The following is a 24,262-nucleotide window of genomic DNA, read 5'->3' as shown; positions in this document are numbered from 1 at the left end:
CTGTGCCAAGCCATTTTTCTGCCTAGTCTCACTGACCTGCACCTGGACGATATCCTTCCATACACCTCTCATCCATGTACCTGTCCAAAGTTTTTCTTAAATGTTAAAAGTGAGCCCACATTTACCACTTCATCTGGCAGCTCATTCCATACTCCCACCACTCTCCCTGTGTGAAGAAGCCTCCCCTAATGTTCCCTTTAAACTTTTCCCCCTTCACCCTTAACCCATGTCCCCTGGTTTTTTTCTCCCCTTGCCTCAGTGGAAAAAGCCTGCTTGCATTCACTCTATCTATACCCATCATAATTTTATATACCTCTATTAAATCTCCCCTCATCCTTCTATGCTCCACATTAATATAACACTGAGAACACAAGTTGCAGTGAGTCTGTAGGTTGTGGAATCAGTTCAGTGTTGAGGTGAGTGAAGTTACTTACGCTGGTTCAGGAACCTGATGGTTGAAGGATAATAACTATTCCTGAACCTGGTGGTGTGTGACCCAAGGCTCCTGTACCTCTCTCCTGACGGCAGCAGTGAGAAGGGAGCATGGCCAGGATGGTGGGGGTCCTTGATGAAGGATGCTGCTCCCCTGTGGCACCACTCCTTGTAGACGTGCTCGATGGTGGGGGCATATCGGTTTAGCATACCGTTATGTTAAAATAATTATTTCATTAAATCAGAGCTCATTGTTGTTTGCACTCACATTTGTGTCCAACAGCTTCTTCCAGTTTGGTTTGAGGTAGAAGGCCACACCTCGCCATGCTCCGGGTAAAGTGGCTCCTCTTATCAAAAGGACAAAAAGCACTAGATAGGGCAGTGTGGCCGTCACCCAGACTATCTGCAACAGATGCAAGGCCAAGAAAAAACACATCTTGTTAAAATCTTTCAGAAACATGCCTTCTTCTATCGTATTATACTGTATCTCTATAATCCATTTTCCCCTAAAGCACAATCCATACAATATGCCCTTTTTTGTCGGGTTGTTTGCCAAGCCTGGAGGTTAGGTCGCAAGCGTTTTGTCACCAGTCGAGGTGACATCATCATATGCAATCAAGTGTTGTTAGTGCCAAGTGCTGGTGTTTAAATTGGTCTGACTTGTTCTTTTGATTGGGCGGCTAACATAATATTCTGGAAACACACATAAATGTTGCTGGTGAACGCAGCAGGCCAGGCAGCATCTCTAGGAAGAGGTACAGTCGACGTGTCAGGACGAAGGGTCTCGGCCTGAAACATCAACTGTACCTCTTCCTAGAGATGCTGCCTGGCCTGCTGCGTTCACCAGCAACTTTGATGTGTTGCTTGAAATTCCAGCATCTGCAGATTTCCTCGTGTTTGCATAATATTCTGGGTGTTATTTGCTCATTTTTTTCCTGCCATTTCCGCAAATTGTTCTGGGTTTTTTTTGCATGTTGGATGTTCCATGGTGTTTCTTTATATCACGGCTGCCCTTGGGAGGACAGGCCTCAGGGTCGTGTACTGCATACATAACAATGGTAATAAATGTGCTTTGAATTTTTGAATAGGCACTTTCAGCCCAGCAGCTCCTGACAAACTTAATTCAACCCTGACCTAATCACGGGACAACCGACATTGGCCAATGAAGCTACCAGGTACGTCTTTGGACTATGGGAGGAGACTGGAGAGCCGAGGGAAGCCCACACATTCCATGGGAAGACGTACAGAGGACACTGAGATTGAACACCGTGCCACACTTTATCATGTAAGGGGCCTTTATCATTGTACGTAACTAAAGATATCTTGGGTTGTATTGTTGCCAAAGAAAGATGATTCCTAATGTTTTGAAACAAACCTTTCCAGATGTTTTAACCCCCTTCCATAGACTGAAGTAAACAATGGTGAAAATGACAAAGAGACATAGAAGAAGCTGCCAGCGAATCGCACCCACATAATGTAACCCCTGCGATTTGTGGATCTCCAGAACATTCCGTCTAAGCATAAAAGAGAAAGATAAATAAAGAATATATAGTAATAATAGTTCAACAATAATCATGCTTCAAGAATCATTTATTTCCTGGCGGCAGTTTAGCAGAAACGTTTTTCTGCCTCAGCAGGTTGTAGTATCCAGACCCCTGCACAATGAGCAAAAACCTTCTTTGAATTTTTAACATACTTCTGAGGATTGTTAATACTCAGCACTGTTGCCTTTTGTGTGGGGTGCAGTATCATCTACTACCTGAGATTATTTTGGAAAATCCTCAGGAACTATGTGGTAAGGTTATACAATTGCCCTGGACAACATCCCTCCCTCAGGCACTTTGGCCAAAGCAGTTTGTTCAGATTTGGTACCACATTTGTCTACATGAGGACAGTGACAGCGGCTGACCCCAGGTAGCACAGTGAATTCCGGTTAATTGGCACATATCAGGACCAGTTCATTCTGCCCTCATTAGCTGCCCCAGTTAGCTGAAGTTTCATGAAAATTGTTTAAACAAGACAAAATGCCACTTAACTAAGTGACGTACTATGTATTTAAAGGAAATGCAGAACAAATTAGAACACATCCAATATTGCTACAGTATTATAAAGCTCAATTAGTTGCTAATAGTTATCAACAGAGGAATTCGTCCAGTGTACACTGCCATGTTTTTTTGATTCACGGTAAATGAACAAAATTAGCGCAGACACCTACTGCAGATAATGGACTGCCTTCATTCATAAGGTAGTGTCAAAGATCACTGCTTTTTAATTTGACGTAGGTCAGCCCAAATGAATAACATAACATAAATATGAGGGGCGATTGATAAGTTCATGACCTAAGGTAGACGGAGTCAATTTTAGAAAACCTAGCACATTTATTTTTCTACATAGTCCCCTCCTACATTTACACACTTAGTCCAGCGGTCGTGGAGCATACGGATCCTGGACCTCCAGGAAGTGTCCACAGCAGGTGTGATCGATAAGTTTGTGGCCTAAGGTAGGAGATGAGTTATACAGCTCTCATTGCATGCACATGCAGTTCAACTCTTTGAGTGATTACGCAGAAAGTTTGAAGTTAATAACTCATCTCCTTCTACCCTAGGCCACAAACTTATCAATCACCGCTTAAAAACTGGTCATTCTAAGCGTGGTATAGTGTCTAATGTCCACACAAGTGCACTCGACTGGCACGAGTAAGAAATCTGCATTTTCATTGTAACATTCAAGAGAAACACAACTAAAGGTCAAAGGTTAAGGGTGAAAGGTGAAAAGTTTAAGGGGAACGTGAGGAGAAACTTATTCACTCTGAGGGCTGAGAGAGAGTGGAACAAGCTGCCAGTACAAGTGTGCTTGCAAGCTCGATGTCAATGTTCAAGCAATGTTTGGATAGGTACATGGATAGCAGTGGTATAGAGAAACATAGACTGTACTCTTTTCCTAGACGTTGTCTGGCCTGCTGAGTTCCTCCGGCATTTTGTGTGTGTCGCTCATTTTCACTCCCGGCATTTCTGGAATCTCCAAGGCTCAATGCTTGAAACAGCAGTGAGCAAAATAGTTTTGAATTGTCTTACTGCTTATTTCTTGCCAACTATCAGTGACAAAAAATCACTGCTTATTGAACACAAACTCATGCAACTAACGCTATTTAAAAACCGATCGCTGTAAGCACTGTGTAGTGTCTACCAGCCTCTTAAATGCATGCAACTGACCCTAGTTAAAAACTTTTTGGCAACAGTCTCCTGTTCCAATTAAGCGGCATAGTGTCCTAAATAAAGGAAGGGAATCCTGGCTATTTTCCTGATTAGTTTTTGTTCTTTAAGGATTGTCCCAATTAAGCAACTGCTTTTATTAATTGATGACCCAACTAACTAGAGTCCACTCTAATTGGCTTGCTGTAAAATCACTCTGACAAGTCCTGATCACATTAAAGTATAATAAATAAACTGCAAATGATGTTTGCATTGAAAGTGAAACCTACTGAGGCATCGTAAATAATGCGATAAAGTGCAATTTAAATCAAAATGGTCCCCAAGAGATGGACTGTGCTTGAAATCCATCTCCTGGGTCATCATCATCATTACCTGCCCTGTCATATGATGTGGGTGATCATGGTCTTTCCGTGGCCATGACTGTCCTTGGGAAATTTTTCTCCAGAAGTGATTCACCATTGCTTTCTTCTGAACAGTGTCTTTACAAGATGGGTGACCCCAGCCATTATCAATACCCTTCAGAGATTGTCTGCCTGGCATCAGTGGTCGCATAACCAGGACTTGTGATGTGCACCAGATGCTCATACGACCATCCACCACCTGCTCCCGTGGCTTCACATGGCCCTGATCGGTGGTGGGAGGGGACGGGGGTAGGTTCTAAGCAGGTGCTATACCTTGTCCAAGGGTGACGTGCAGGCTAGTGGAGCGAAGGAGCACCTTACACTTCCTTTGATAAAAATGTATCTCCACCCCACCACCCAATCTCTAGGGTAGCATTTGGATTAATGTGTTACATTTTAATGACAGAATGCACATAGTGCAAATGGCAAATAGCCACTACAATGTTGTTATTTAAATAGCCACTACAAAGGTGTTATTTAAATAGCCACTACAAAGGTGTTATTTAAATCATAGCTCCATTTCACCTGGTGGGCATCGGTGGCTTCACTCAACAGAACATATTTCCACTGAGTTATATCCAGAACGTGGCACATCGCCATGTTCCAGTAATGGATTACTGGTGAGACAAGGTATGTAGCATTACAGTCCAAATTCAATTTCTAGTTTGTGCTAATTTTGTTGATCCTTGTCATAAAACAGTTCTAGCATTAGAATTGCCTCCTTACTTCAATTGGTAAGTGGATGTGTATATTGAGTAACAGAAATATATTCAGCTGTGAGGGCCCATCATCATAGAGTATTAAAGACAGAAATATTATTTCATTAAATACAACAACCTGTTGTATCCCTCCTCTGCCAACCACCTCCTCCCCGCTCAACAACTCATCTCTCTGAAGCTACTGACCATAAGACATAGTATTTTAACTCTGGTTAAACATCAGCCACTTACATAAAAAATTCTTCCGCTGGAGACTTGGAGAAGTTATTCCAGGAGATGTTATTCTTGCCGAAGTAGTTGATACAGTTGGGTGTGTTCCAAGAATTGTCACAGTTGGTCCATGGCAAGGTGGCCGTGAACGAACAGTAGAAATAGTAGAGAGCCCACGATATGATCGTGTTGTAATAGAAAGAGACGTACAGAGAAATGATACAGATTGCGTATCCAATCCCTAAAAAAGTTAGACATTTGAATTTAAACATAGATCTAAAGTTGTTATCTTGAAGCCATTTGCTTCCCTCTTTGATCTACACAACCAGCATGTCTTTATTTTCATGATACAACCCCTACCTGGCTTTTCATTCGTGACTATGCTTAAAGTCAGTACTGTTTCTTATCTTTTGCTTTTCAGCAAAATGAGACAAGTATTGCAAGGGGTTTGCCCTCCTATCCTAATTACCATATAGGATGCCCAATACTAAACCTCCCCCAGTGCACCTCCTCCCCACAGTACCTGGTGCCTCACAGTTCTAGTGGGCCAGGTTTATTCCTGACCTCTGGCTTTGTTTGGGTGGAGTTTGCTTGTTCTTCCTGTCTCCAATTTCTAATTTCTTCATGCATCCCAAAGATGTGGTGGTTAGTCATTATTTGGGCACCATATATTGTCCCCCATGTGGAGAATGAGTGGTTGAGTCTTGGGGGGGGGTGATAAGAATTGGGGGAGAATAAAGTGATTTCAGTGTAGATTCTAATGATCATTGTAGACTCAGTGGCTCAAAGGTTTTGTCCCTGTGCCCATGATTAAATGTGTGAAACTTTCAACTCCTGTTAACAATTCAGCATTGGTGAAAAGTTCTTTTCTTTGTGAATAATTTGTATGCAAAGCGGTATGCTGTGATTTTTAGAATTGTATACTATAATGACATCAGCACCTTTAAATATTGGACATATCCTCTTCCAAACAGGAATAACACCTGTTCTCTGATACTGTCCCAATGCCAACTCCATGTAGAACAAAGGAATTCCTCCAAACATTGCCATTAAGGTATAGGGAATGAGAAATGCGCCTGAAATTGAGAAGAGAAATTAAAGCCATGAAAATGATGGAAAATAATTGGGTTACAAAACATTAACCACAGGTATTTTTAGGATACACCTTGGATAAATACAAACTTCTTCACATATGATGACATGTCATATAAGGTACAGTGTTCGAAGAGACCCTTATATAATAATTATTCCATTCTGTAATAAACTACCACACAGTATGCATTGACAAGAATCTCATTGTGTTAATATACAAGCATCTAATGTACAAAGCAAGCAGCCCAAAATACAATGACATCTGGCCAGTACACCTATCTGACCTTAGGTTCATTGACAATCTCCCAGCGCACAATGGTAATCGTTACAGAAAAAAGTTCCAAGAATGTTGTCAGAACTCGAGGTACTGAGTAATAGGGAGGGTTTGGACAGGATAGGACTTATTTTCTTTAGAGCAGAGGTGTCAAACTACCGGCCCGCGGGCTGGATACAAAGGGATCCAATCCAGCCCGTGGGATGATTTGGGGGGAAAAAAAGTATATTCACGACCATTTATTACGTATCTGTACGGCAACCGCTCTCTCTCCCACCGCTGTCTGTGCAGTCTGCGCTGGCAGCTTGTTTTGTGTACTTCGAAAACAATAGGTGGCAGTTAACCACCCGCTGTGTGTAAGCACCTACCACCCTGTACTGAAGACCACTGGGGCCCCACTTACGTCGTCAGACACAGTGTAATCACAGAGTACTCAGGGAAGTAACACCTGTACCAAGGCTGAGACTGTTGGCTGCTATGGTTCAAAATACTTTCCAAGAAAAGAAAAGTTGACATCAACGGTCAGATATTCAACAATAATTGGAAAGATCGTTTTTTCCTTTGTGAGGTCAACGGCAAACCTGTGTGTCTGATATGCTCGCAACAAGTGGCTGTAGCAAAAGAACACAATATTAAATGACACTATGAGACGTCACACGGAGAAAAATATACGCAGGACGACTCAGAACGCAAAAGGTAAACGAGCTTGAAGCAGCTCCGAAAAAACAGCAATCAGTGTTCACCAAAAGTCGAGAGACTCATGATGGAGCTGTCAAGGCCAGCTATATTATTGCCAACAAAATAGCTGCTACGTCGAAGCCATACTCAGGGGGGGAATTCATCAAAGCATGCATGCTGATGGTGGCTGAGCTGGTGTGCCCGGAGAAGAGACAGGCTTTTGGTAAAATCAGCTTGTCAAGAAATACTGTGGCAGAGAGAATCGGGGACCTTGCAGGAGATTTGAACAGTCAACTAAAAGACAAAGTGAAATCATTTATTGCCTTCTCTATTGCAATTGATGAGAGCACCTACGTGACTGATATAGCTCAATTTGGAATATTTATTTGTGGTGTTGATGTATCTTTGACCGTCACCGAGGAGTTTGTGGAGATGGTGCCCCTGACGAACACCACAATGGCGAACGACGTTTTCTCCAGCCTCGTCAAGGCCTTGGACAGACTGAGGGTTGACTGGAGTCACGCTATCAGCGTGGCAACAGATGGCACACCGTCCTTGGTCGGGAAAGAGGCAGATGTTGTTGCGAAACTCAGAGAGAAAGTTCAGAGAGAGAATCCAGGGCAGGAATTCTGGAATTTTCATTGTCTTATACACCAAGAGGCATTACGTAGCAGGAGCCTGAAAATGGACAGTGTCATGGATGTAGTAATCAAAACGGTTAATTTTATTAGAGCCATGGGACTCAACCATCAGCAAGTTAACACTCTTTTGTTTGAAAGTAATATTGGACACGGCCTACCCTACCACACTGAAGTCCGCTGGTTGAGCAGAGGGGTTGTGCTCAAATATTTCTTTTCAATTACGTGCGGAAATTGGAAGTACAACAAACTTGTTACGGAATACTACGACAGCATTCGTGCCTTTCAAATTAAATTAGGCCTGTGGGAGGTGTAACTATCCCAGAGCAACCCAGCTCATTTCCCCTCTTTGCAGTCTGTGCGTGTCGCTCATGGGAATAATGACAACATGGACAGGTACAAGGGCAAAACATCACGGCTGAAAAGTGAGTTTCAGAATTGCTTCCAAGTCTTCACTCAGCTCGAGAAGGAATTCTCACTATTTTGCTCGCCGTTTGCCGTCAAAGCAGCATCAGATGTGCCGGAGGAACTCCAAATGGAACTAATTGAAATTCAGTGAAACTCGGCTTTGAAATATAAATTTGAGACTGTGGGTCTGGACTCATTCTATCAATATCTGGGACCAATGTACCCCAAGGTGACAGACTTTGCCTCAAAGATCCTTTGCATGTTCGGGACAACATCACTGTGAGCAGGTGTTCTCCATAATGAACATTAACAAATCCGAACTGCGCTCGCAGCTGACACACAGACATCTAAATGACATTATGAAAATCACAACTGCCAAGAAACTGGTCCCTGATGTTGACAGGCTGGTTAAAGACAGGAGATGTCAGGTGTCTGGAAGCAGCAAATGAAAACTGAGTGACACTGTTCGATGTACTGCGACATGTAAGCAAAATGCATTATGAAATATTAAGTGTCATAATATCGTGATTCATTCATTTTCTGATTATTCTATTATTGTAAATGTGATCACTTCAATAAAAATTAGAGGCTATCTGTGTTCATTGTCTGAGTTTGATTGCTGGAAGCAGGCTAATAAAAATTAGGTGCAGTTGTGTAGCCTACATTTACGATTTGTTTCGTTAGGTGTCTGCTAATGTTCAATTTCAAATGGTTTATTAATGGAAAGGGTGTGGCTCCCAAAAAAACCTTAGCCAAAATAGCATCGTTTTTCTCTCTCTCTCATCACAACTTTCTTGTAACCTACGACTGTAAGTTAATACCAATCTTAAAAATAATGCTTGCTGGGCAATCTTCTTCATAAGAAATGAAATTCGTAAAGTGAAACACTTTGTAGTTATAGCAGAGACTGAGACACATGAGAGCAGGTTGAAAAATCGAGGTCAACGAAAGCTGTGGGAGCGCGCGCGCGTGCATTCGTGCCTGCACAACTGATCCAGCCCGTGACCTAAAATGAGTTTGACACTCCTGCTTTAGAGTGTAGAAGGCTAAAGGGTGATCTTACATAGGTGTATAAAATCTTGAAGGTCACAGATAAGGTAAATGCACCCGGATTTTTTCCTAGGATTGGGACATCAAGAGCTGGTGGCCATAGATTTACAGTGAGAAGGAAATGTGTTAGGGCGTGCATTAGCAATGATGGAACTCAAGTGCGGAGGAAAGGCAGACTCCCATGTAGAGATGGGAAACAGAGTTTATACATAGAAATTGCAACAGAACTTTGGTGCTTGACTGAGCGACACAGCGAGACGAAACATTCTCAAAACTTGGACCCTGCAATAAGCGCTAGGAAGAGTCTGCTTAAGTAATACAGGTGCACGGAATCACCGAGCATAAAAATATAAACTTTGCAAGGTTAAACAATTAACAATTCTTGTTAAACAACAATCAACCAATTAAGGAACTCCAAAAACCTCAGCACCCAATGCTCTCTGGCTCCCCACACAGGCCCAGAGAGCTTAATTTAGAAATGATTTAATTGGAATTTGAGGAAGGTTATTTTTTACAGAGGGTGGTACATACATGGAATAAGCGGCCAGAGGAAGTGCTTAAGGTTGGTACAATAAATTCTTACGAGACAGTTGACCCTTGATTACGATCATTCATAAGCCCCTACCCCCAGGGAGAAACAGAGCATTTGTCTGAGTTGCCCTCACTTAAAGTCGCCTGTGGGAATTCAGAATTCTGGCGCAAGCTCGAGGAAATGGTTGAAATTCACCAGATTCACCCTAAAGATATACACGTGTTGGTGAAAGCCAAGTGCCCGAGGAATATGTGGGACAGGATGGCCCAGGGGGTGCGGAATGGTACATAGGCAACTACCGGAAGCGCCAGTAATGAAGAAAGATATCGCTCTTTTAAAGGGGAAGTGAGGCAGCGGCTGGAGGGAGGCGTGAGTAGTTGGAGAACGATAATGGCAGTGACCCAGAGGGCTGATCAGACAGCCATGGATTATGCAGAATGTAAATATCGGGTGTACGAGGAGTATTCCGGGCTGGATAATCCAGGGAAGGATGACCAAGTCTTCCAGAAGATGTTGAAGGAAGGCTTGAGTTCAACTCACCTGGAAGTTTTAGATTTAGGCATAACGGTATAAAAACTGACGCACTGACAGCTTCAGTGATAGTGAAGGAACTAAAACATCAGAGACTGCAGCCACTACTAACTCACCTATATGGCCAGTAAAGAAACCCGACGGGTCATATCGGATAACAATAGACTATACCGCTCTTAATAAGACCACGCCCAGATTGAATCCCAACGTGGCGAGCCCTGCGACAATCCTGAACGGCCTGTCTCCAGATCACAATTTTTTTTCAGTGCTGGATATCGCTAATGGGTTTTGGGGGGCTCCCCTTAGCACCTGAATCCCAAGACCGATTTGCCTTCACCCTGGGTGGGTGGCAGTATACGTGGACCAGACTCCCCCAGGGATTTCACAATAGCCCAGCTATTTTTCATACGGTCATGGCGCAGACTTTGGAAAAGCTCAATTTAACGCCCTACCGGTCGACCATCTTACAATATGTAGATGATCTACTCATTGCTTTGGAAGATGAAGCAGGCCATTTAGGAACGATGGCCAGTGTTTTTGAGGTACTGCAGGATGAGGGGTTTAAAATCAGTCCGCACAAGGCTCAGCCGGGCACACAAACCGTACAGTACCTGGGCTACACCATTTCCCAGGGGAGGAAGGACATGTCAGTTGACAGACGTTCGGCGATCAGCTCCATGCCCCGCCCAGTCAACCTAAGGGGAGTGAGGAAGGCGATGGGTTTGTTTAACTACTGCCGTAATTTTATACGGGGGTTCTCAGCACGAGTGGTCCCGATACAGGCCTTGATTAAAGGAGGGAAGCAGTAAAGTGGGGGTCAGAAGAGGAAAAGGACTTTACAGAAATCAAGAAAGCCCTGGTCTCTGCGCCCCCGTTAGGGTTACCAGATGCCGCTCGCCCCTTTCACCTATACTGTAGTAACGAGGGAGGGTACTACAACGCGGTAGTAGTGCAGGACCATGGGGACACGAAGTCCAGTGGCCAATTACTCTACAAAACAGGACCCCGCTGCCGCAGGACTCCCCCGCTGCGTTTAGACTGCGCGGCGTGGGCTGTGCGAGTAAGCGAACCAGTTGTGATGATGGGGCAACTGATCCTACACACACCCCATAGCACTGTAGAGCTGCTGAACACGGGGAGGCTGAGGGCAGTCACCGATAGCCGACGAGCAGCTTGGGAGGCAGTTCTCATTCCAAGGACAAGTCAGTAACTTTAGTTGGAGACACGGGGGAGAATCTGGCGAGCGCCATCCTAACAGAGGGAGAAGCAGATGAGTGCCAAATAGAAACTGTCAAGGAAGAAGATATCGGTGTGAAGGAAACACCTCTGAAAGGAACAGCAGATGAAATCTTTATAGATGGGTCTCGGAGATACATAGATGGGAAACCACGAACCGGGTGGGCTGTGGTAAAGGAAACAGGTGAAGAGTTAGCTTCAGGAGCACTGCCGGGGGCTGCTCAGCTCAGGTAGCAGAACTGGTAGCTCTGATCGAAGCTCTACGCTGCAGTGAGGGCAGACGGGTAAACATATATACCGACAGCCGGTATGCATTCGCGGTGGTGCATGATTATCTAATGGCTTGGGCGCGACGAGGATTCATAACTTCAACAGGTGCTAATATTCAGCATGGGCACCTAATACAACAGCTACTGGAAGCAGTGAGCCTGCCAGAAGAGCTGGCAGTGACTAAGGTAAAAGCGCACCAGAAAGGTGAGAGCATGGAACAGAAGGGAAATGAGTGGGCAGATGTTGCTGCGAAGAAGGCAGCAGAGGAACAAGAGGCAATTGAAATTGCAAGTGTGCAGGAAGGATCGAGAGGAGCCGGTTTAGTAAAATTATATGAAGAGGTGGAGGCAGAAGAGAAGGAAAAATGGAGGAGCAAAGGGGCAGAGGGACCAGTCGGGTGCTGGACACATGGGGAGGAAGGCGTCATGGTGGCCCCATCCTGTATTAGATCGATACTACTGAAGTTATATCATGGAATGATGCATGAGGGAAGGCAGAGCATGATCACAACGCTCCGACAGGACTGGTGGTGGCCACGGATGGGCGGGAATGTTGAGAAATTCTGCCGCCGTTGTATCATTTGTGCCCAGCATAACCCCGGTAAGGGCAGAAAGCTACAGCTGGCAAATCAGCCTCGGCTGAGGGGACCCTGGGAAAACATCTAGATAGACTTCACAGCACCCCTGCCAAAAAACAGAGGGAAAAGCTACCATCTAGTAATTATGGATCACTTCACCTGGTGGGTAGAGGCTTTCCCAACAAGGGACTGCACTGCCCGCACCGCTGCATGGTTCCTAGTTCAGGAAATCCTCCCAAGGTGGGGAACCCCAGTTCAGGTGTATTCAGATCAGGGAACACATTTCACGGGGAAAGTGATGAAGGATATGTGTCGACTGCTAGGGATTCGACAACGGTTCCACGTACCCTACCACCCCCAGGGTTCTGGGATGGTAGAAAAGATGAACCGAACAATCAAGAATGCGTTAGCCGAAGCTATAGCTGAGACAGGAAAGACATGGGTTGATGTATTACCAGGAATCCTGATGAGATTGCGCGCAACCCCGAACCGCACGTTGGGTCTCAGCCCCTATGAATTATTGATGGGGCGAGCAATGCAACTCCTTTATGGGGTAATTATGGGTTGTGGGGAGCCTGGGGCTTACAGGGATAGAATGACCCAATATGTGAAAGACTTTTGTAACCAATTTAAAGTGTTGAAGGACCGAGTGAAACAACAGCAGCGAATCGCTGATCAGAGAGAGCCAGAGGGAAAGGGGATAGTCCTTCCACAGCCTGGCGACCAAGTTATGGTGAGGGTGCTGCCGGAAAGGCCGGGGTTTGCCCCCAGGTGGATAGGACCACAGACGGTACTCTTAACGAATGATGAGTGTGTCTGTGTGCAGACTCGGCGAGGCAGCCAGTGGAAACACTGGACTCAGGTTAAAGCATACAACTCACCCTCTTGTTGCTCCCACAGACGGAGTGGGGAACCAAGTGTACCCAGTAACCATGTAATTACAGAGAACCTAAGAGAGGAACACCAGCCGGCCATGCCAGACCTGACCACAGCTGATGAAAACATACCCGGAGGAAACACAAAGGCAGAAAACGCCGAGAGCGTGGCAGAAGACACTGAGAGCGTGTTGGAAAACCATGAATAGCCTGCTAAAGTGTGATGATGATGGTACTCTGTAAGGAAGGCTGGTTGCTGAAGGTAGATGATTAGTGTAATAGCATAGAATAGAAAAATATTGGAAAATAGATCGGGAGGGATTCTTAAGCTAAAGCAGAGACAGCAAGTTCCACCACTTCGATGGCATTTCAGACTGCACACGGCATCTGAAAGCAGTCACTCCCAGTCTGAGGAGCTGGGCCCTTTTCAGCAGTTGGGCCAGTGATCGACCGGACAGTTAGGAAGGGGGTGCCACTGGGGAGAGGTCCTTGCAGACATTTACCTAGAGGCCACTCCAACCCCTTCCTGTACATCGATGAGAGAGCCTGTGAATGCTCCTGGAAGGAGAGTTTCAGCGACCAGAGAATGAAGGGCTGAAGACAAAGGAATGTGATTAAGCTGCAGTCAGCCTGCAGGGAAAGAGCCGACTGGCACACGAAAGAAGCCGCATTTCTAAAGACTTGTTTAAATTTCTGGAACAGCCTCTCTGCTTAACATTTGGTAGCTAGCGATTAGGGAATGTTAGGGTAGATATCGAGTAGATATTGGGGGCGGGGGCAGGCGGAATTTCGAGGCAGGGCGTTTTTGTTGCCCTATTTGAGGAGATCCTCTTAGGTTGGCCTTTCCTGGTACAAATTTATTTTTGTTCAGGAGGGCCAAGAGGAGGGACCGTTGGAGTGATTTTTGAGTTTAGGTCATTTACATTTAGCAAATGGCTTTGGCCACCAGTCTTCTGTTTCCTGACAATGTACTGTTGATTTAGTTTGTAACAATGCATTTCCTAAAAACTGTGAATTCCAGTCCATTTGTAACAATGCATTTCCTAAAAGTTGTGAATGCCAGTTTAGACGCTGCGGGCGCCTGGGATGGATGTGAACCAGAAGGTGTGAAGTTTGCACGTAGTTTCGAAGACAGCATTATCTATACTTTGTAAATATGGATTGTCCTTCATTTTAATCACATAAAATACAAAATAAATGTATTGTGGGTTCAGTTTGGAACAATGCTTTTCCTAAAAGCTGTGGATCCCAGTCCAGACGCCGATGGTGCCAGTGGGATGGATGTAATCAGAAGGTGTGAAGTTTGTATGTAGCTCCAAAAGAAAGCATTGCCTATACTTTGTAAATATGGATTGCCATTTGTGTTTAGCAAATAAATATCGAGCGCCACATTGAGCCAGCAGACCTTACCACCAAAAGCCTCTCCGTATGATGCCTGCTATACTTTATTTTGTAGAATAAAGAAGCTGCTTTGTATCTACCATTAACTCTCTCTCCAGTGATTTCATTCACTCAGCAACGAGAACCATGCATTTTGTCTGCACTGCTGTCCTTTCCATCATGTTAAATTTGCTGTGCCACAATTCACCTGCTATTTGACTGTTCATGTCCACGTCAGTCTTATTGCTTTCAATTTTGATCTTCCTTACAGTTTACCACACGTCCATCCTTTGTGTTATTCATAAGCTTTGAGATTGGCCTTAAGTCTAAAAAGCCACTCTCCACACTAAGTCCAGGGGAGCATTAGTCTTCCATTCACATAACTATCTCATCATCACCATCTTGATGTGCCCTGTTCTATGGGGTGGGTGAACATGCTTTTCCATCTGTTGTTCTTATTCTTTTCTCTATCCATGACCATGATAGTTATTGGCATTTCTTCTACAGAAGTGGTTTGCCATTGCCTTCTACTGGGCAGAGTCTTTACAAGATGGGTGACCCCAGCCATCTTCAGAGATTGTCTGGTGTCAGTGGTCGCATGACCAGGATTTGTGATGTGTACCAGTTGCTCATACGACCATCCACCACCTGCTCCCATGACTTCACATGACCCTGATCAGGGGGGCTGAGCAGGTGCTACACCTTGCCCAAGGGTGACCTGCAGGCTAGCGGAGGGAAGGAGCGCCAAACACTTTCTTCGGTAGAGACTTATCTCCACCCCGCCATCAAACAATTATCTACCTCTAGTCAAGAACAGAAAGCACTCACTGGTAGACTTCAGACAGGCAAGCGGCATCGATGGAAATAGAAATCGGTCAACGTTTGGAGTCGGGAATCCTTCCTCAAACATTGATCCGTTTTCACTTTCCACGGCTATCGTTCGACTGGCGGAGATCTTGAAAAATGTTCTGTTTTTGTTTGTTTCACGCCCGTTTTCATCAACCATTACTATCTGCCTTCTGCCTTAACCGCCAACTTTCACCAGCAGCTGAAAGCGACCTTTTCCTTCTCCGATATTGCGCCGTGAAAAACGTTCCCGGAAAAGTTTTGACAGTATCACTTGATTAATAGAAGCCCGTCCATGGTACCTTTGATATGAACACATACACTGCACCAATTACTCTGGCTGGGTTTGAATGAAACGTAGAAAGCAATACTTTGCGATATAATTTTGATTATTTCTTCCACGAACGTACTTAAAGATCAGGGCAGTGGTAGTAGTATTTGGACATTTAGGATTTGACAAAACCTCAGCTGGAAACAATTAAGAATTTTAAAAATCTTAAAGTATATCAGAAGAAAACGAACAATACTGCATTTTACGTCGTCAGAAAAGCAAATTGTTGTTATTTGGAGTTTCCAAATTCATATCTAATTTTGCCAAATGCTGTACTATGCGTAATTCAGCTCATCTGTGAGGGGATATGGACAGAAAGAACAGCAGCTGGCGAGATTTGTACTCATTTTCAGTGCGGTGTAGGATGTAATCGCAGAGCCGGACAGAACTGTGTGACTAACATCTCTAAAAGTCAGGAGACAGGTAGCTGGGTGACTGTCAGGAGAAGGAAGGAGAATAGGCAGAAAGAACAGAGCACCCCTGTGGCCGTTCCCATCAATAATAAGTATACCGTTTTGGATACTGTTAGTGGGGACCACCTACCAGGGACAAGTTGCAGTGGTCGCGTCTCTGGCACCGAGACTGGACTCTCAGCTCAGAAAGGAAGGAGGGAAAAGAGGAGAGCAGTAGTGTTAGGGGATTCGGTAGTTAGGGGGACAGATTAAGAGGTTTTGTGGGAGAGATCGAGAATCCCGGATGGACTGTTGCCTCCCTGCTGCCAGGGTCCGCGATATCTCGGATCGAGTTCTCGGTATTCTCGGGAGAGAGGGTGAGCAGCCAGATGTCGTGGTCCACGAGGGGACCAATGACATAGATAGGAGTAGGGATGAGGTCCTGAGGAAGGAATATAGGGAGTTAGGAAAGAAGTTAAAAAGCAGGACCTCAAGGGTTGTGATCTCGGGATTGCTGCCTGTGCCACGATACAGAGAGGGTAGGAACAGGAAGTTATGACAAGTGAATGCGTGGCTGAAGAGATGGTGCTGGGGGCAGGGGTTCAGATTTCTGGATCATTGAGATCTCTTCTGGGGAAGGTCTGACCTGTACAAAAAGGACGGGCTGCACCTGAACTGGAAAGGGACCAATATCCTGGCGAGCAGGTTTGAAAATAAAAGTACTCCGGATGCTGGAAATGGAAATAAAAGACAGAAAATACCATTTGGAGAGCAAAATCACAGAAAAGGGGTTCAGGTCGATTTCCTTTCCAGCGAGCGTGATTCAGGTGTACTGATACACGCTTGCTGTCTGATTTAGTTATTCCCAAGAGTTTTGTCTCGTTCGGCTTCGGGCAGCTTCACTGCTGGTTACAAACGCTATGGGTAATCCGCGTGGCATCGGGAAAGCACAGTAACAAAAGAAAAGCGGACTGCGCGGATTTCCAATTCATGGAGGGGCACGGAGCTCTGGAAACCCGCCAACGAGGAAGATGGTATGATTGATTATAGTGGGTGGAGATTCCTGGCCATTTTCATCCTATCAGGTGCACCGCCATCATTTTCAACTTAAATATGATGCATTCGGTTTTCTGCAATTAATTACATTTATCCAAGATACATTACATTCAACATTGATACTTCTCACATTTTTAAGATATAAGGGACATAGGCATGTTTTTCCCAAATATTTTTAAATGTTGTAGTGTGTGAATCGGGCTGAAAATGAAACGAAATTACAATTTTCAATCAGAAGCAAAACATTTGGGGTATTTCTATGGGCTTATCATGTCTCTTGGCCCAAGGTGTTTGATCAATTTGTTTAATTACTGCAGGTAAAAATTATCCGTCAAACTCGGTTGTTTAGACATATTAGTAGGATGCCCGAGACATTTGAGGACAGATAACTTAATGCACAATATATAAACCAGAATCTTACCGCCACCATTTTGATAGCAAATATAAGGAAATCTCCAGACATTTCCCAAATCCACAGCAAACCCAATAACTGACAACAAGAAGTCCATTTTTTTGCCCCACGTGTCCCTCTGGTCCGGGGATCGGAACGGCGTGGCTTGGTGGTGGTAGCCCGGACTGGTGGCGCTCTGGGCTCCAACATTGTCAACAGCTGCCGACGAGTCCTTGTGCGAGAGCACCACGTAACTCCGAGAGAGTCGGCGCTCGGCACAGGCAAATTCGTTGTCCCCGACCGCCACGCAATCCCTTATCTTCTTGGCCGGCATCAGGAAACCGTTCTCACCCGAACAAATCTTGCCCAACTCCGAGCGGCCGTTGGCTAACACCTTCCCCTTTGGGGTGGAGTCACTCCGGATAAGGTGTAGCGTGTTGTCGTGTTGGTTGCTCTCCATGGGGACTCGCTTGCCACCAAGTGTCTGTGGACCTAGGGGAAGCAACCAAGTGAAAATCTTAATGTTGGAAGGTGAACCAGCAGACTAAATCCTCTCTGTGAAAGATCCAAGTTCATCACTTTCAATCCAGCTCCCAGGAAAATGCAAGATCCGGTCTCAACTCTTACAGATGGCCCTTGACCCGTGATTAAAACACCAAGAGGAAGGGGCAAACACAAATACGGCTTGTTGCAAACATATTTAAGAAGTTTCCATGACGATGTGACGTAAATGATCTAATGAATCGAACATCATAGGAACACCTGGAGCGAATCTAGGAAAATGTACATTCATGTGTGTACGAGTCAGATCAACCAGGGGAGTAGAGACCGGTGGCAATTCAAACAGAAAACGGCGGTAAGCTGCATTAAATCCAAGCCTTTGCATCATATTATTGCTGAAAATATGCAGCAATTTAGTAAATTCTATAAGAAGGAGTCATCTCCACAGAAAATTACCAAAACAAGTGGAAGTGGTCCCCTTAATTCTGTAGATAACAACATGGCAATTTGTGCTCCAAATAAAAGTGGCCCAGAATGTTGTCCTTCTTATATTTTACCCTCACATCCTTCAAGTAGAACTTTGACGGGATTTCGCGAGGGTTTTTAAAAAATATATATTCATTGAAGTTTACACTTTTGGTCTAGATTTTTCCCACATTTTTATCCTTCTTTCGATTTACTATAAGTACGCGTTTTTGGTGCATTTATATATATATAATGAACGGAAGCTAGGGCATTCTCTCACGTTAACCGTGTACTTCCGTTAATAGCACTGTTCCCGATTCCACACCCATCGTTAACAGATAATGAACGGATCGATGCTCGAAGCAGCCAGGACAAGGAAAATAGACAAGAATAAGTCCGAATACAGTTCTTAGAATTTACCAGTCATTAGACATTCCAGAAATTTCAGTATTTCAGAAATTTAAAAAAAACACATATTGAATTTTATATCGCTGGTGCTAAGTAAAATATGCATGTGTACTAACCATTTAAATTTGTCTATCCCAAATTTCCTTCCTGTCAAATCTCACGCATCACTCCCTCAATTCTAAAATATATATATATAACCGCTTTCATCGGTTTTCATTGTTAAAAAGAAACAGTTCTGAGGGATTTGTGACCTGTGCGGCTGTATTAAGAAATGCTGCTCTCGCCATTTCTAGTGTGGTGTCGAACGTTTACTTAAGTGCAAGTGCATTTCTGTTCCTGGGAAACAATATTTCATATTCTCAAAAGTTAAGTTCAATGTATTCACGTTGTCGCAATCCAAATCACAGTCCCCATTACACCCAGCCTAAGATATCTCCTGTACTACCCAATGCCTCTAAATCTAATAAATTGACAGGCTAAAATATCTAATCTGGTACATTTTAATTACATCATTTATCGGAAATATATTGAAATTCGCATAATACGCAGAGCTGTACGGCTAACTTGAGTGAATTTAACCTGTCGAAGATGAACACAATTTGGTGAGCCAACAAACCTCCTTAAATGGGTATTCGTATGCCGAAACCGCTCTTCGTCTCATTCGGTGTGGCCATACTTAACCCTTTGTGTCACAGTGGGTAACTGTTGTCCCTATGTGCCCGCAACAAAGCGGGCTACAATCAAACCCTGACCACTTGTTAGGTTGTGCCCTAAGTATAGATACTTGTATTGTTACAAGGCTCCTGTGTCATTTATTCAATTCATTCATCCCAGGCACTCATCCTTGGCGTTGACTTTTCTTGTGAGCATTGGGAGCGTGTTAGTATTGTCTCTCGGTCTGCAAAATTGTTCACCTTTCGTTCCCACTGGACTCATAATAACGGACCTAACCCACAGATCTCCAGACCACCCAGCCGTTGCAGCCAGGAAGAGCCACCGCTCTGCTAATAGGTGTGTTGGTGTCCGCAGGTACCGAGATACAGTCACGAACTTTGTTTTGCGTGTCATCCAGACATATCAATATAGACACAAGTTGAAGAAGGGCGCCCCCGTTGGTGGGAGTCGACCGTGTATGTAGTGCCCCAGCTGTCTACGTGATACGCAAGCCAGGACAGTACGATATGAAGAGCACGCTGTTGCCCACGTTGTAGGCTAACCCTCCCTATGAGGAACAGCAGAGACCGATACATTTTGGCACCGGGGGCGACGCAGGAGTTGACAGCGTTGAACTCAACATAGGACTGCTTAGGGACGCCAGCTCCAACTGTTTACACAGGGTTTACTCCCGAAGCCTCCGCAAGGCGGCAGAAGTTTAAGATTAGAATTTTCCTTCGCCTGGATGAGCTGCCAACCACGGCTGATGAGCCCCATCTGCCCGAAGCGACTGGCTTTAAGGCGCCAGTAACCCACCTTTGCTCCTATTCCTGTCAGTAGAAACGGTTCGCCGGACTTAGTAGCTAAGCCACACGTGAAGGCCAGGAGCGGGACATGGTTGTCAGAGGCTGTCTGAGACGCACGTCATTGGAAGGATTTAATAGGTAGTGGGAGCTTATCCCCACTATCACCACGCGCTATGGCAACTTTAAGGAACCAAACATAAACAAAAGTGCATGCAGGTATATACAAAATGTTTTTCACTGTACTGTATCTAGGTACATGCGACATAACAAACTAATTACCAATTCTAAACTCCAAGTAGTGCTTTTAACTCAACTACTTAGTGCAAGACCAACCAAAGTCCAACCCTACGTCCCTATGGTGAGAGGTGCAAACGGGTAAGGCCGGCCAACAGGGCTCTGGTGAAGCTGTACAGGCCAACCTCTGTACAGTGGATACAATAGATCAGAAACATTGATGAACTCCAACCCTACCATCGACTTCAGAGGGCGATGGAGACCGGAGGTCATCGATGGCCTTGGAGCTCAGGGCCCAAGAAGAAGAAGAAATTAAAGCAATAAAGTAAGCCCCACACTGCGCCCTTAAAGCTGGGGCGGCGGGGGGGGGGGGGGTTCGCCCGCCAGCTGACAGTAGATATCTGGGGAAATCTTCCCATGAAGTGTTTGTACCCCAAATTCTGACAAGACTGCATTTCTCTGCATTTTTTTTTTGTTTTGTGTCCGATGTACAGCGGCCCTGGATTCTGGTCATTTATGTTCTGATTAAATATCCATTGTCTCACTCATATGTCACCACTATCAAGAAGGGAACGCCACAACCTCAGGTCATCGGTAGAGTATTCTGAGGGCTCTGATATTTTATTTTTTACTTTTTTATATTCTCTGCATTTTATTAATTATATTATAATGTATTGTTGAGCTTCGAGTTTTTATGTGCTATTGTTGGGTCTTCTCTGGTTTACTTTTAAGTTGCAATTGTCCTTGGATACTTCCAATTAATCCTCCTCGAGACTTTGCAGGTATCCAGTTAAGTATCCTTCGGCATTTTTTTCTCTTATCAGAATGGTTGCTAGTAATCTTGCAAAGAGTCTGGAGTTTTAATAAGCTGGAGTGTATTTAAAGGAGCAGGACTAATCCCTCGGGTCTTGGCCGTCCTGATCCTTGCCTAGTGAAGTTGTGGCCGAGTTATCCAAGACCTTGTAAATCCTACTGTTTTGTTTTGTCAATAAAATTCCTAGTTTTGTTTAACCCTCCTGAGCCTTTGATCCTGCGCTTGGCTCGGAAGATGCAGCGTGACAGGGAATCATTGCTTAATCAAACTTTGTCCGCCAGAGAAAGCAGGATCTCCCAGTGGCCACACATTTTAATTCCACGTCCCATTCCCATTCTGATATGTCTATCCACGGCCTCCTCTACTGTAAAGATGAAGCCACACTCAGGTTGGAGGAACAACACCTTATATTCCGTCTGGGTAGCCTCCAACCTGATGACATGAACATTGACTTCTCTAACTTCCGTTAATGCCCCACCTTCCCCTCGTACCCCATCCATTATTGCCCATCCTCTGGGCTTCCTCCCTCCCGCTTTCTTTCTCCCTAGGCCTCCTGTCCCATGATCCTCTCATATCCCTTTTGCCAATCACCTGTCCAGCTCTTGGCTCCATCCCTCCCCCTCCTGTCTTCTCCTATCATTTTGGATCTCCCCTCCCCCTCCCACTTTCAAATCTCTTACTATCTCTTCTTTCAGTTAGTCCTGACGAAGGGTCTCGGCCCGAAACCTCGACTGTACCTCTTCCTAGAGATGCTACCTGGCCTGCTGCCAAAGCAACTTTGAAGTGTGTTGCTTGAAATTCCAGCATCTGCAGGTTTGCTCGTGTTTTGGTTCCTTCAGCCGGCTTTTGCCGTGACTGACACTAAATGTATGCACGTGGCAAGTCACTAATAACGCAAACGTACAAAGAATACAATGCGAAATACGAGGTTCTTCCCTAACGTTAGACCCGCATTGCAGATCACTGAAGTTTGAAAATACTTGGATTTTTATTTTTCTTGTTTGTATGGCTGTTCAACTGTATCAGTAACTCTGCCATGGACAGTCCCTAGCTCGGTGGCGAAAAGTGGGCTGGACGTGGGGCTATCAACCCCAGCCTGTAAAGACCCAGAGCTGCAGGACCGCCAGGAGAAACTCCAAGGACCTCATCCTTGGGATGGGAAGGAGAAGATGGACTACTCCTGGGGACGATTTGAAAGCCTGGCCCAGGACAGGGCACTCTGGCGAGCTGCTATCGGCGGTCGCTATCCCAGTAGGGGTGACAGGCGGAAGGGAGGGTGGATAAATGTACCAGTGACACGGCTGATGGAACCGCTGCCTCCCAGTTCCAGCGTCTCCGGCTCAATCCCGATTTACAGCGCTGTCAGCGTGGAGTTCGTACGTTTTCTCTGAGTGCTCAGAATTCCTCTAATTCCTTTAAACATTAGGCCATCCGCCCTAAGGCCAGGCGTGCTGCTAAGTTACCAAACCTACCGTGAATTCCGTCAATGTATGTGGATGGTGGAATGTGAGGGGAACAGCCCAAAGAGGAAATTAACTGGAGGGACAGGGGTCCCAAACCTTTTTATGCCATGGACCAGGAAAGTAGACATTCTGTCTGATGTCAAGCGTTCTATGTTAAATTAGAGCGCTGTGAGCAATCAGGTAAACCACCTTGTTCGGAAATTATGTGAACAATGTCACATCAGCATTCCCAATCTGGGATTCATGGTTAATGGCTTAAAAAGGGTTGGGAACCGCTGGCAGCTCAAGTTCTTCACCAGATCTGAAAAACGCTTTTAAGTCGCTGATTATGTTTACTAAACCTGAATTGTGTGTGAGTGTGAGTGTGAGTGTTGAGTGTGTGTGGTGAAGTGCACGAGCGACTGGCCAATCCCGGCATTGCTCCACTTCCTGGCTCGCTCACTCATTCAAGGCCAAACAAGGTGGACATAGATCAGCTCAAAACCGAACCGCGCCATGTGGATTCGCAGTAAAATACTGTCTACACAACGCCCAACGGAACAAATATTAGGTGAAGGATGTGGAAGAAGCCTCGGCTTGGATAACCAATGTGAGTCAGTACTAAATCATTTAAATAAGAGAGAACTATAGAGCAAAAAGACGAGTACGGGTAGTCAATGGGCACTTTATTAGGTTCCTCCTCTACCTGATAAAGTGGCCACTGAGTGTATGTTCATGATCTTCTGCTGCTGTAGCCCATCCACTTCAAGGTTTGACATTTTGTGCGTACGGAGTTGCTCCTCTTCACACCGCTGTTGAACTGGTGGTCATCTGAGTTACTGTCCTCTTCTTGTCATCTTGGACCAGTCTGGCCGTTCTCTGATACTGAACAACAAATGAACCTTTTGGCCATGCCCGCATGCTTTTGTGCATTGATTTGCTGCCACATGATAGGTTGATTAGATATTTGCATTAACAAGCAGGAGTACCTAATAAATAATGGGGGGAGGGGAGGGGGAGGATGAGATATTTTTGCACAGAATGATTAACTGACATTAATAATCTTCACTCACTTACTGTGACACATTCACAGTCCAGGTCTAACCCTCCCATCCCAATAAAACAGCAAATTACTCTTAAGATAAGGGAAGTACAGAAAGATGAATTGGCGACAAGTCTATGTACCTTACCTAAACATAACAGATTCTGCAGATCCTGTAAATCCACAGTAACACACATACTATCATAAGGAGGTGGATGGGAACGGACCCAAGTGCAAGACACAGACACTGAAGTACTAGGGACAGGACTAGGATACAGAGTGAGGGCAAGGACATGGACACGAAAACCGGGAACCCGGAACAGGACTGGACAAGAGAGCTAGGAGCCCGAGCTTGGACTCCGAGC

The 24,262-nt window shown here is 45.0% G+C and overlaps 1 protein-coding gene across 1 annotated transcript in view; it reads right to left on the bottom strand.

Annotated features, from left to right (window-relative positions):
• The window catches only part of slc6a4b (solute carrier family 6 member 4b), a 70,938-nt gene extending 52,947 nt beyond the window's left edge, over positions 1-17,991 (bottom strand). The window contains exons 1-5 of the mRNA XM_072247988.1: positions 17,562-17,991; positions 5,916-6,050; positions 4,996-5,215; positions 1,808-1,946; positions 701-835 (exon numbers count right to left, since the gene is read on the bottom strand). Of these exons, the coding sequence (XP_072104089.1) occupies positions 701-835; positions 1,808-1,946; positions 4,996-5,215; positions 5,916-6,050; positions 17,562-17,991 (1,059 nt within the window). The remainder of the gene's footprint in view (positions 1-700; positions 836-1,807; positions 1,947-4,995; positions 5,216-5,915; positions 6,051-17,561) is intronic.
• Positions 17,992-24,262: the final 6,271 nt, after the last annotated feature.

This window comes from Mobula birostris, chromosome 31 (assembly GCF_030028105.1).
Source record: "Mobula birostris isolate sMobBir1 chromosome 31, sMobBir1.hap1, whole genome shotgun sequence".
Lineage (NCBI taxonomy): Eukaryota > Metazoa > Chordata > Chondrichthyes > Myliobatiformes > Myliobatidae > Mobula > Mobula birostris.
The sequence above is the reverse complement of the archived record's forward strand: the minus strand, read 5'-3'. Positions and strand labels throughout refer to the sequence as shown.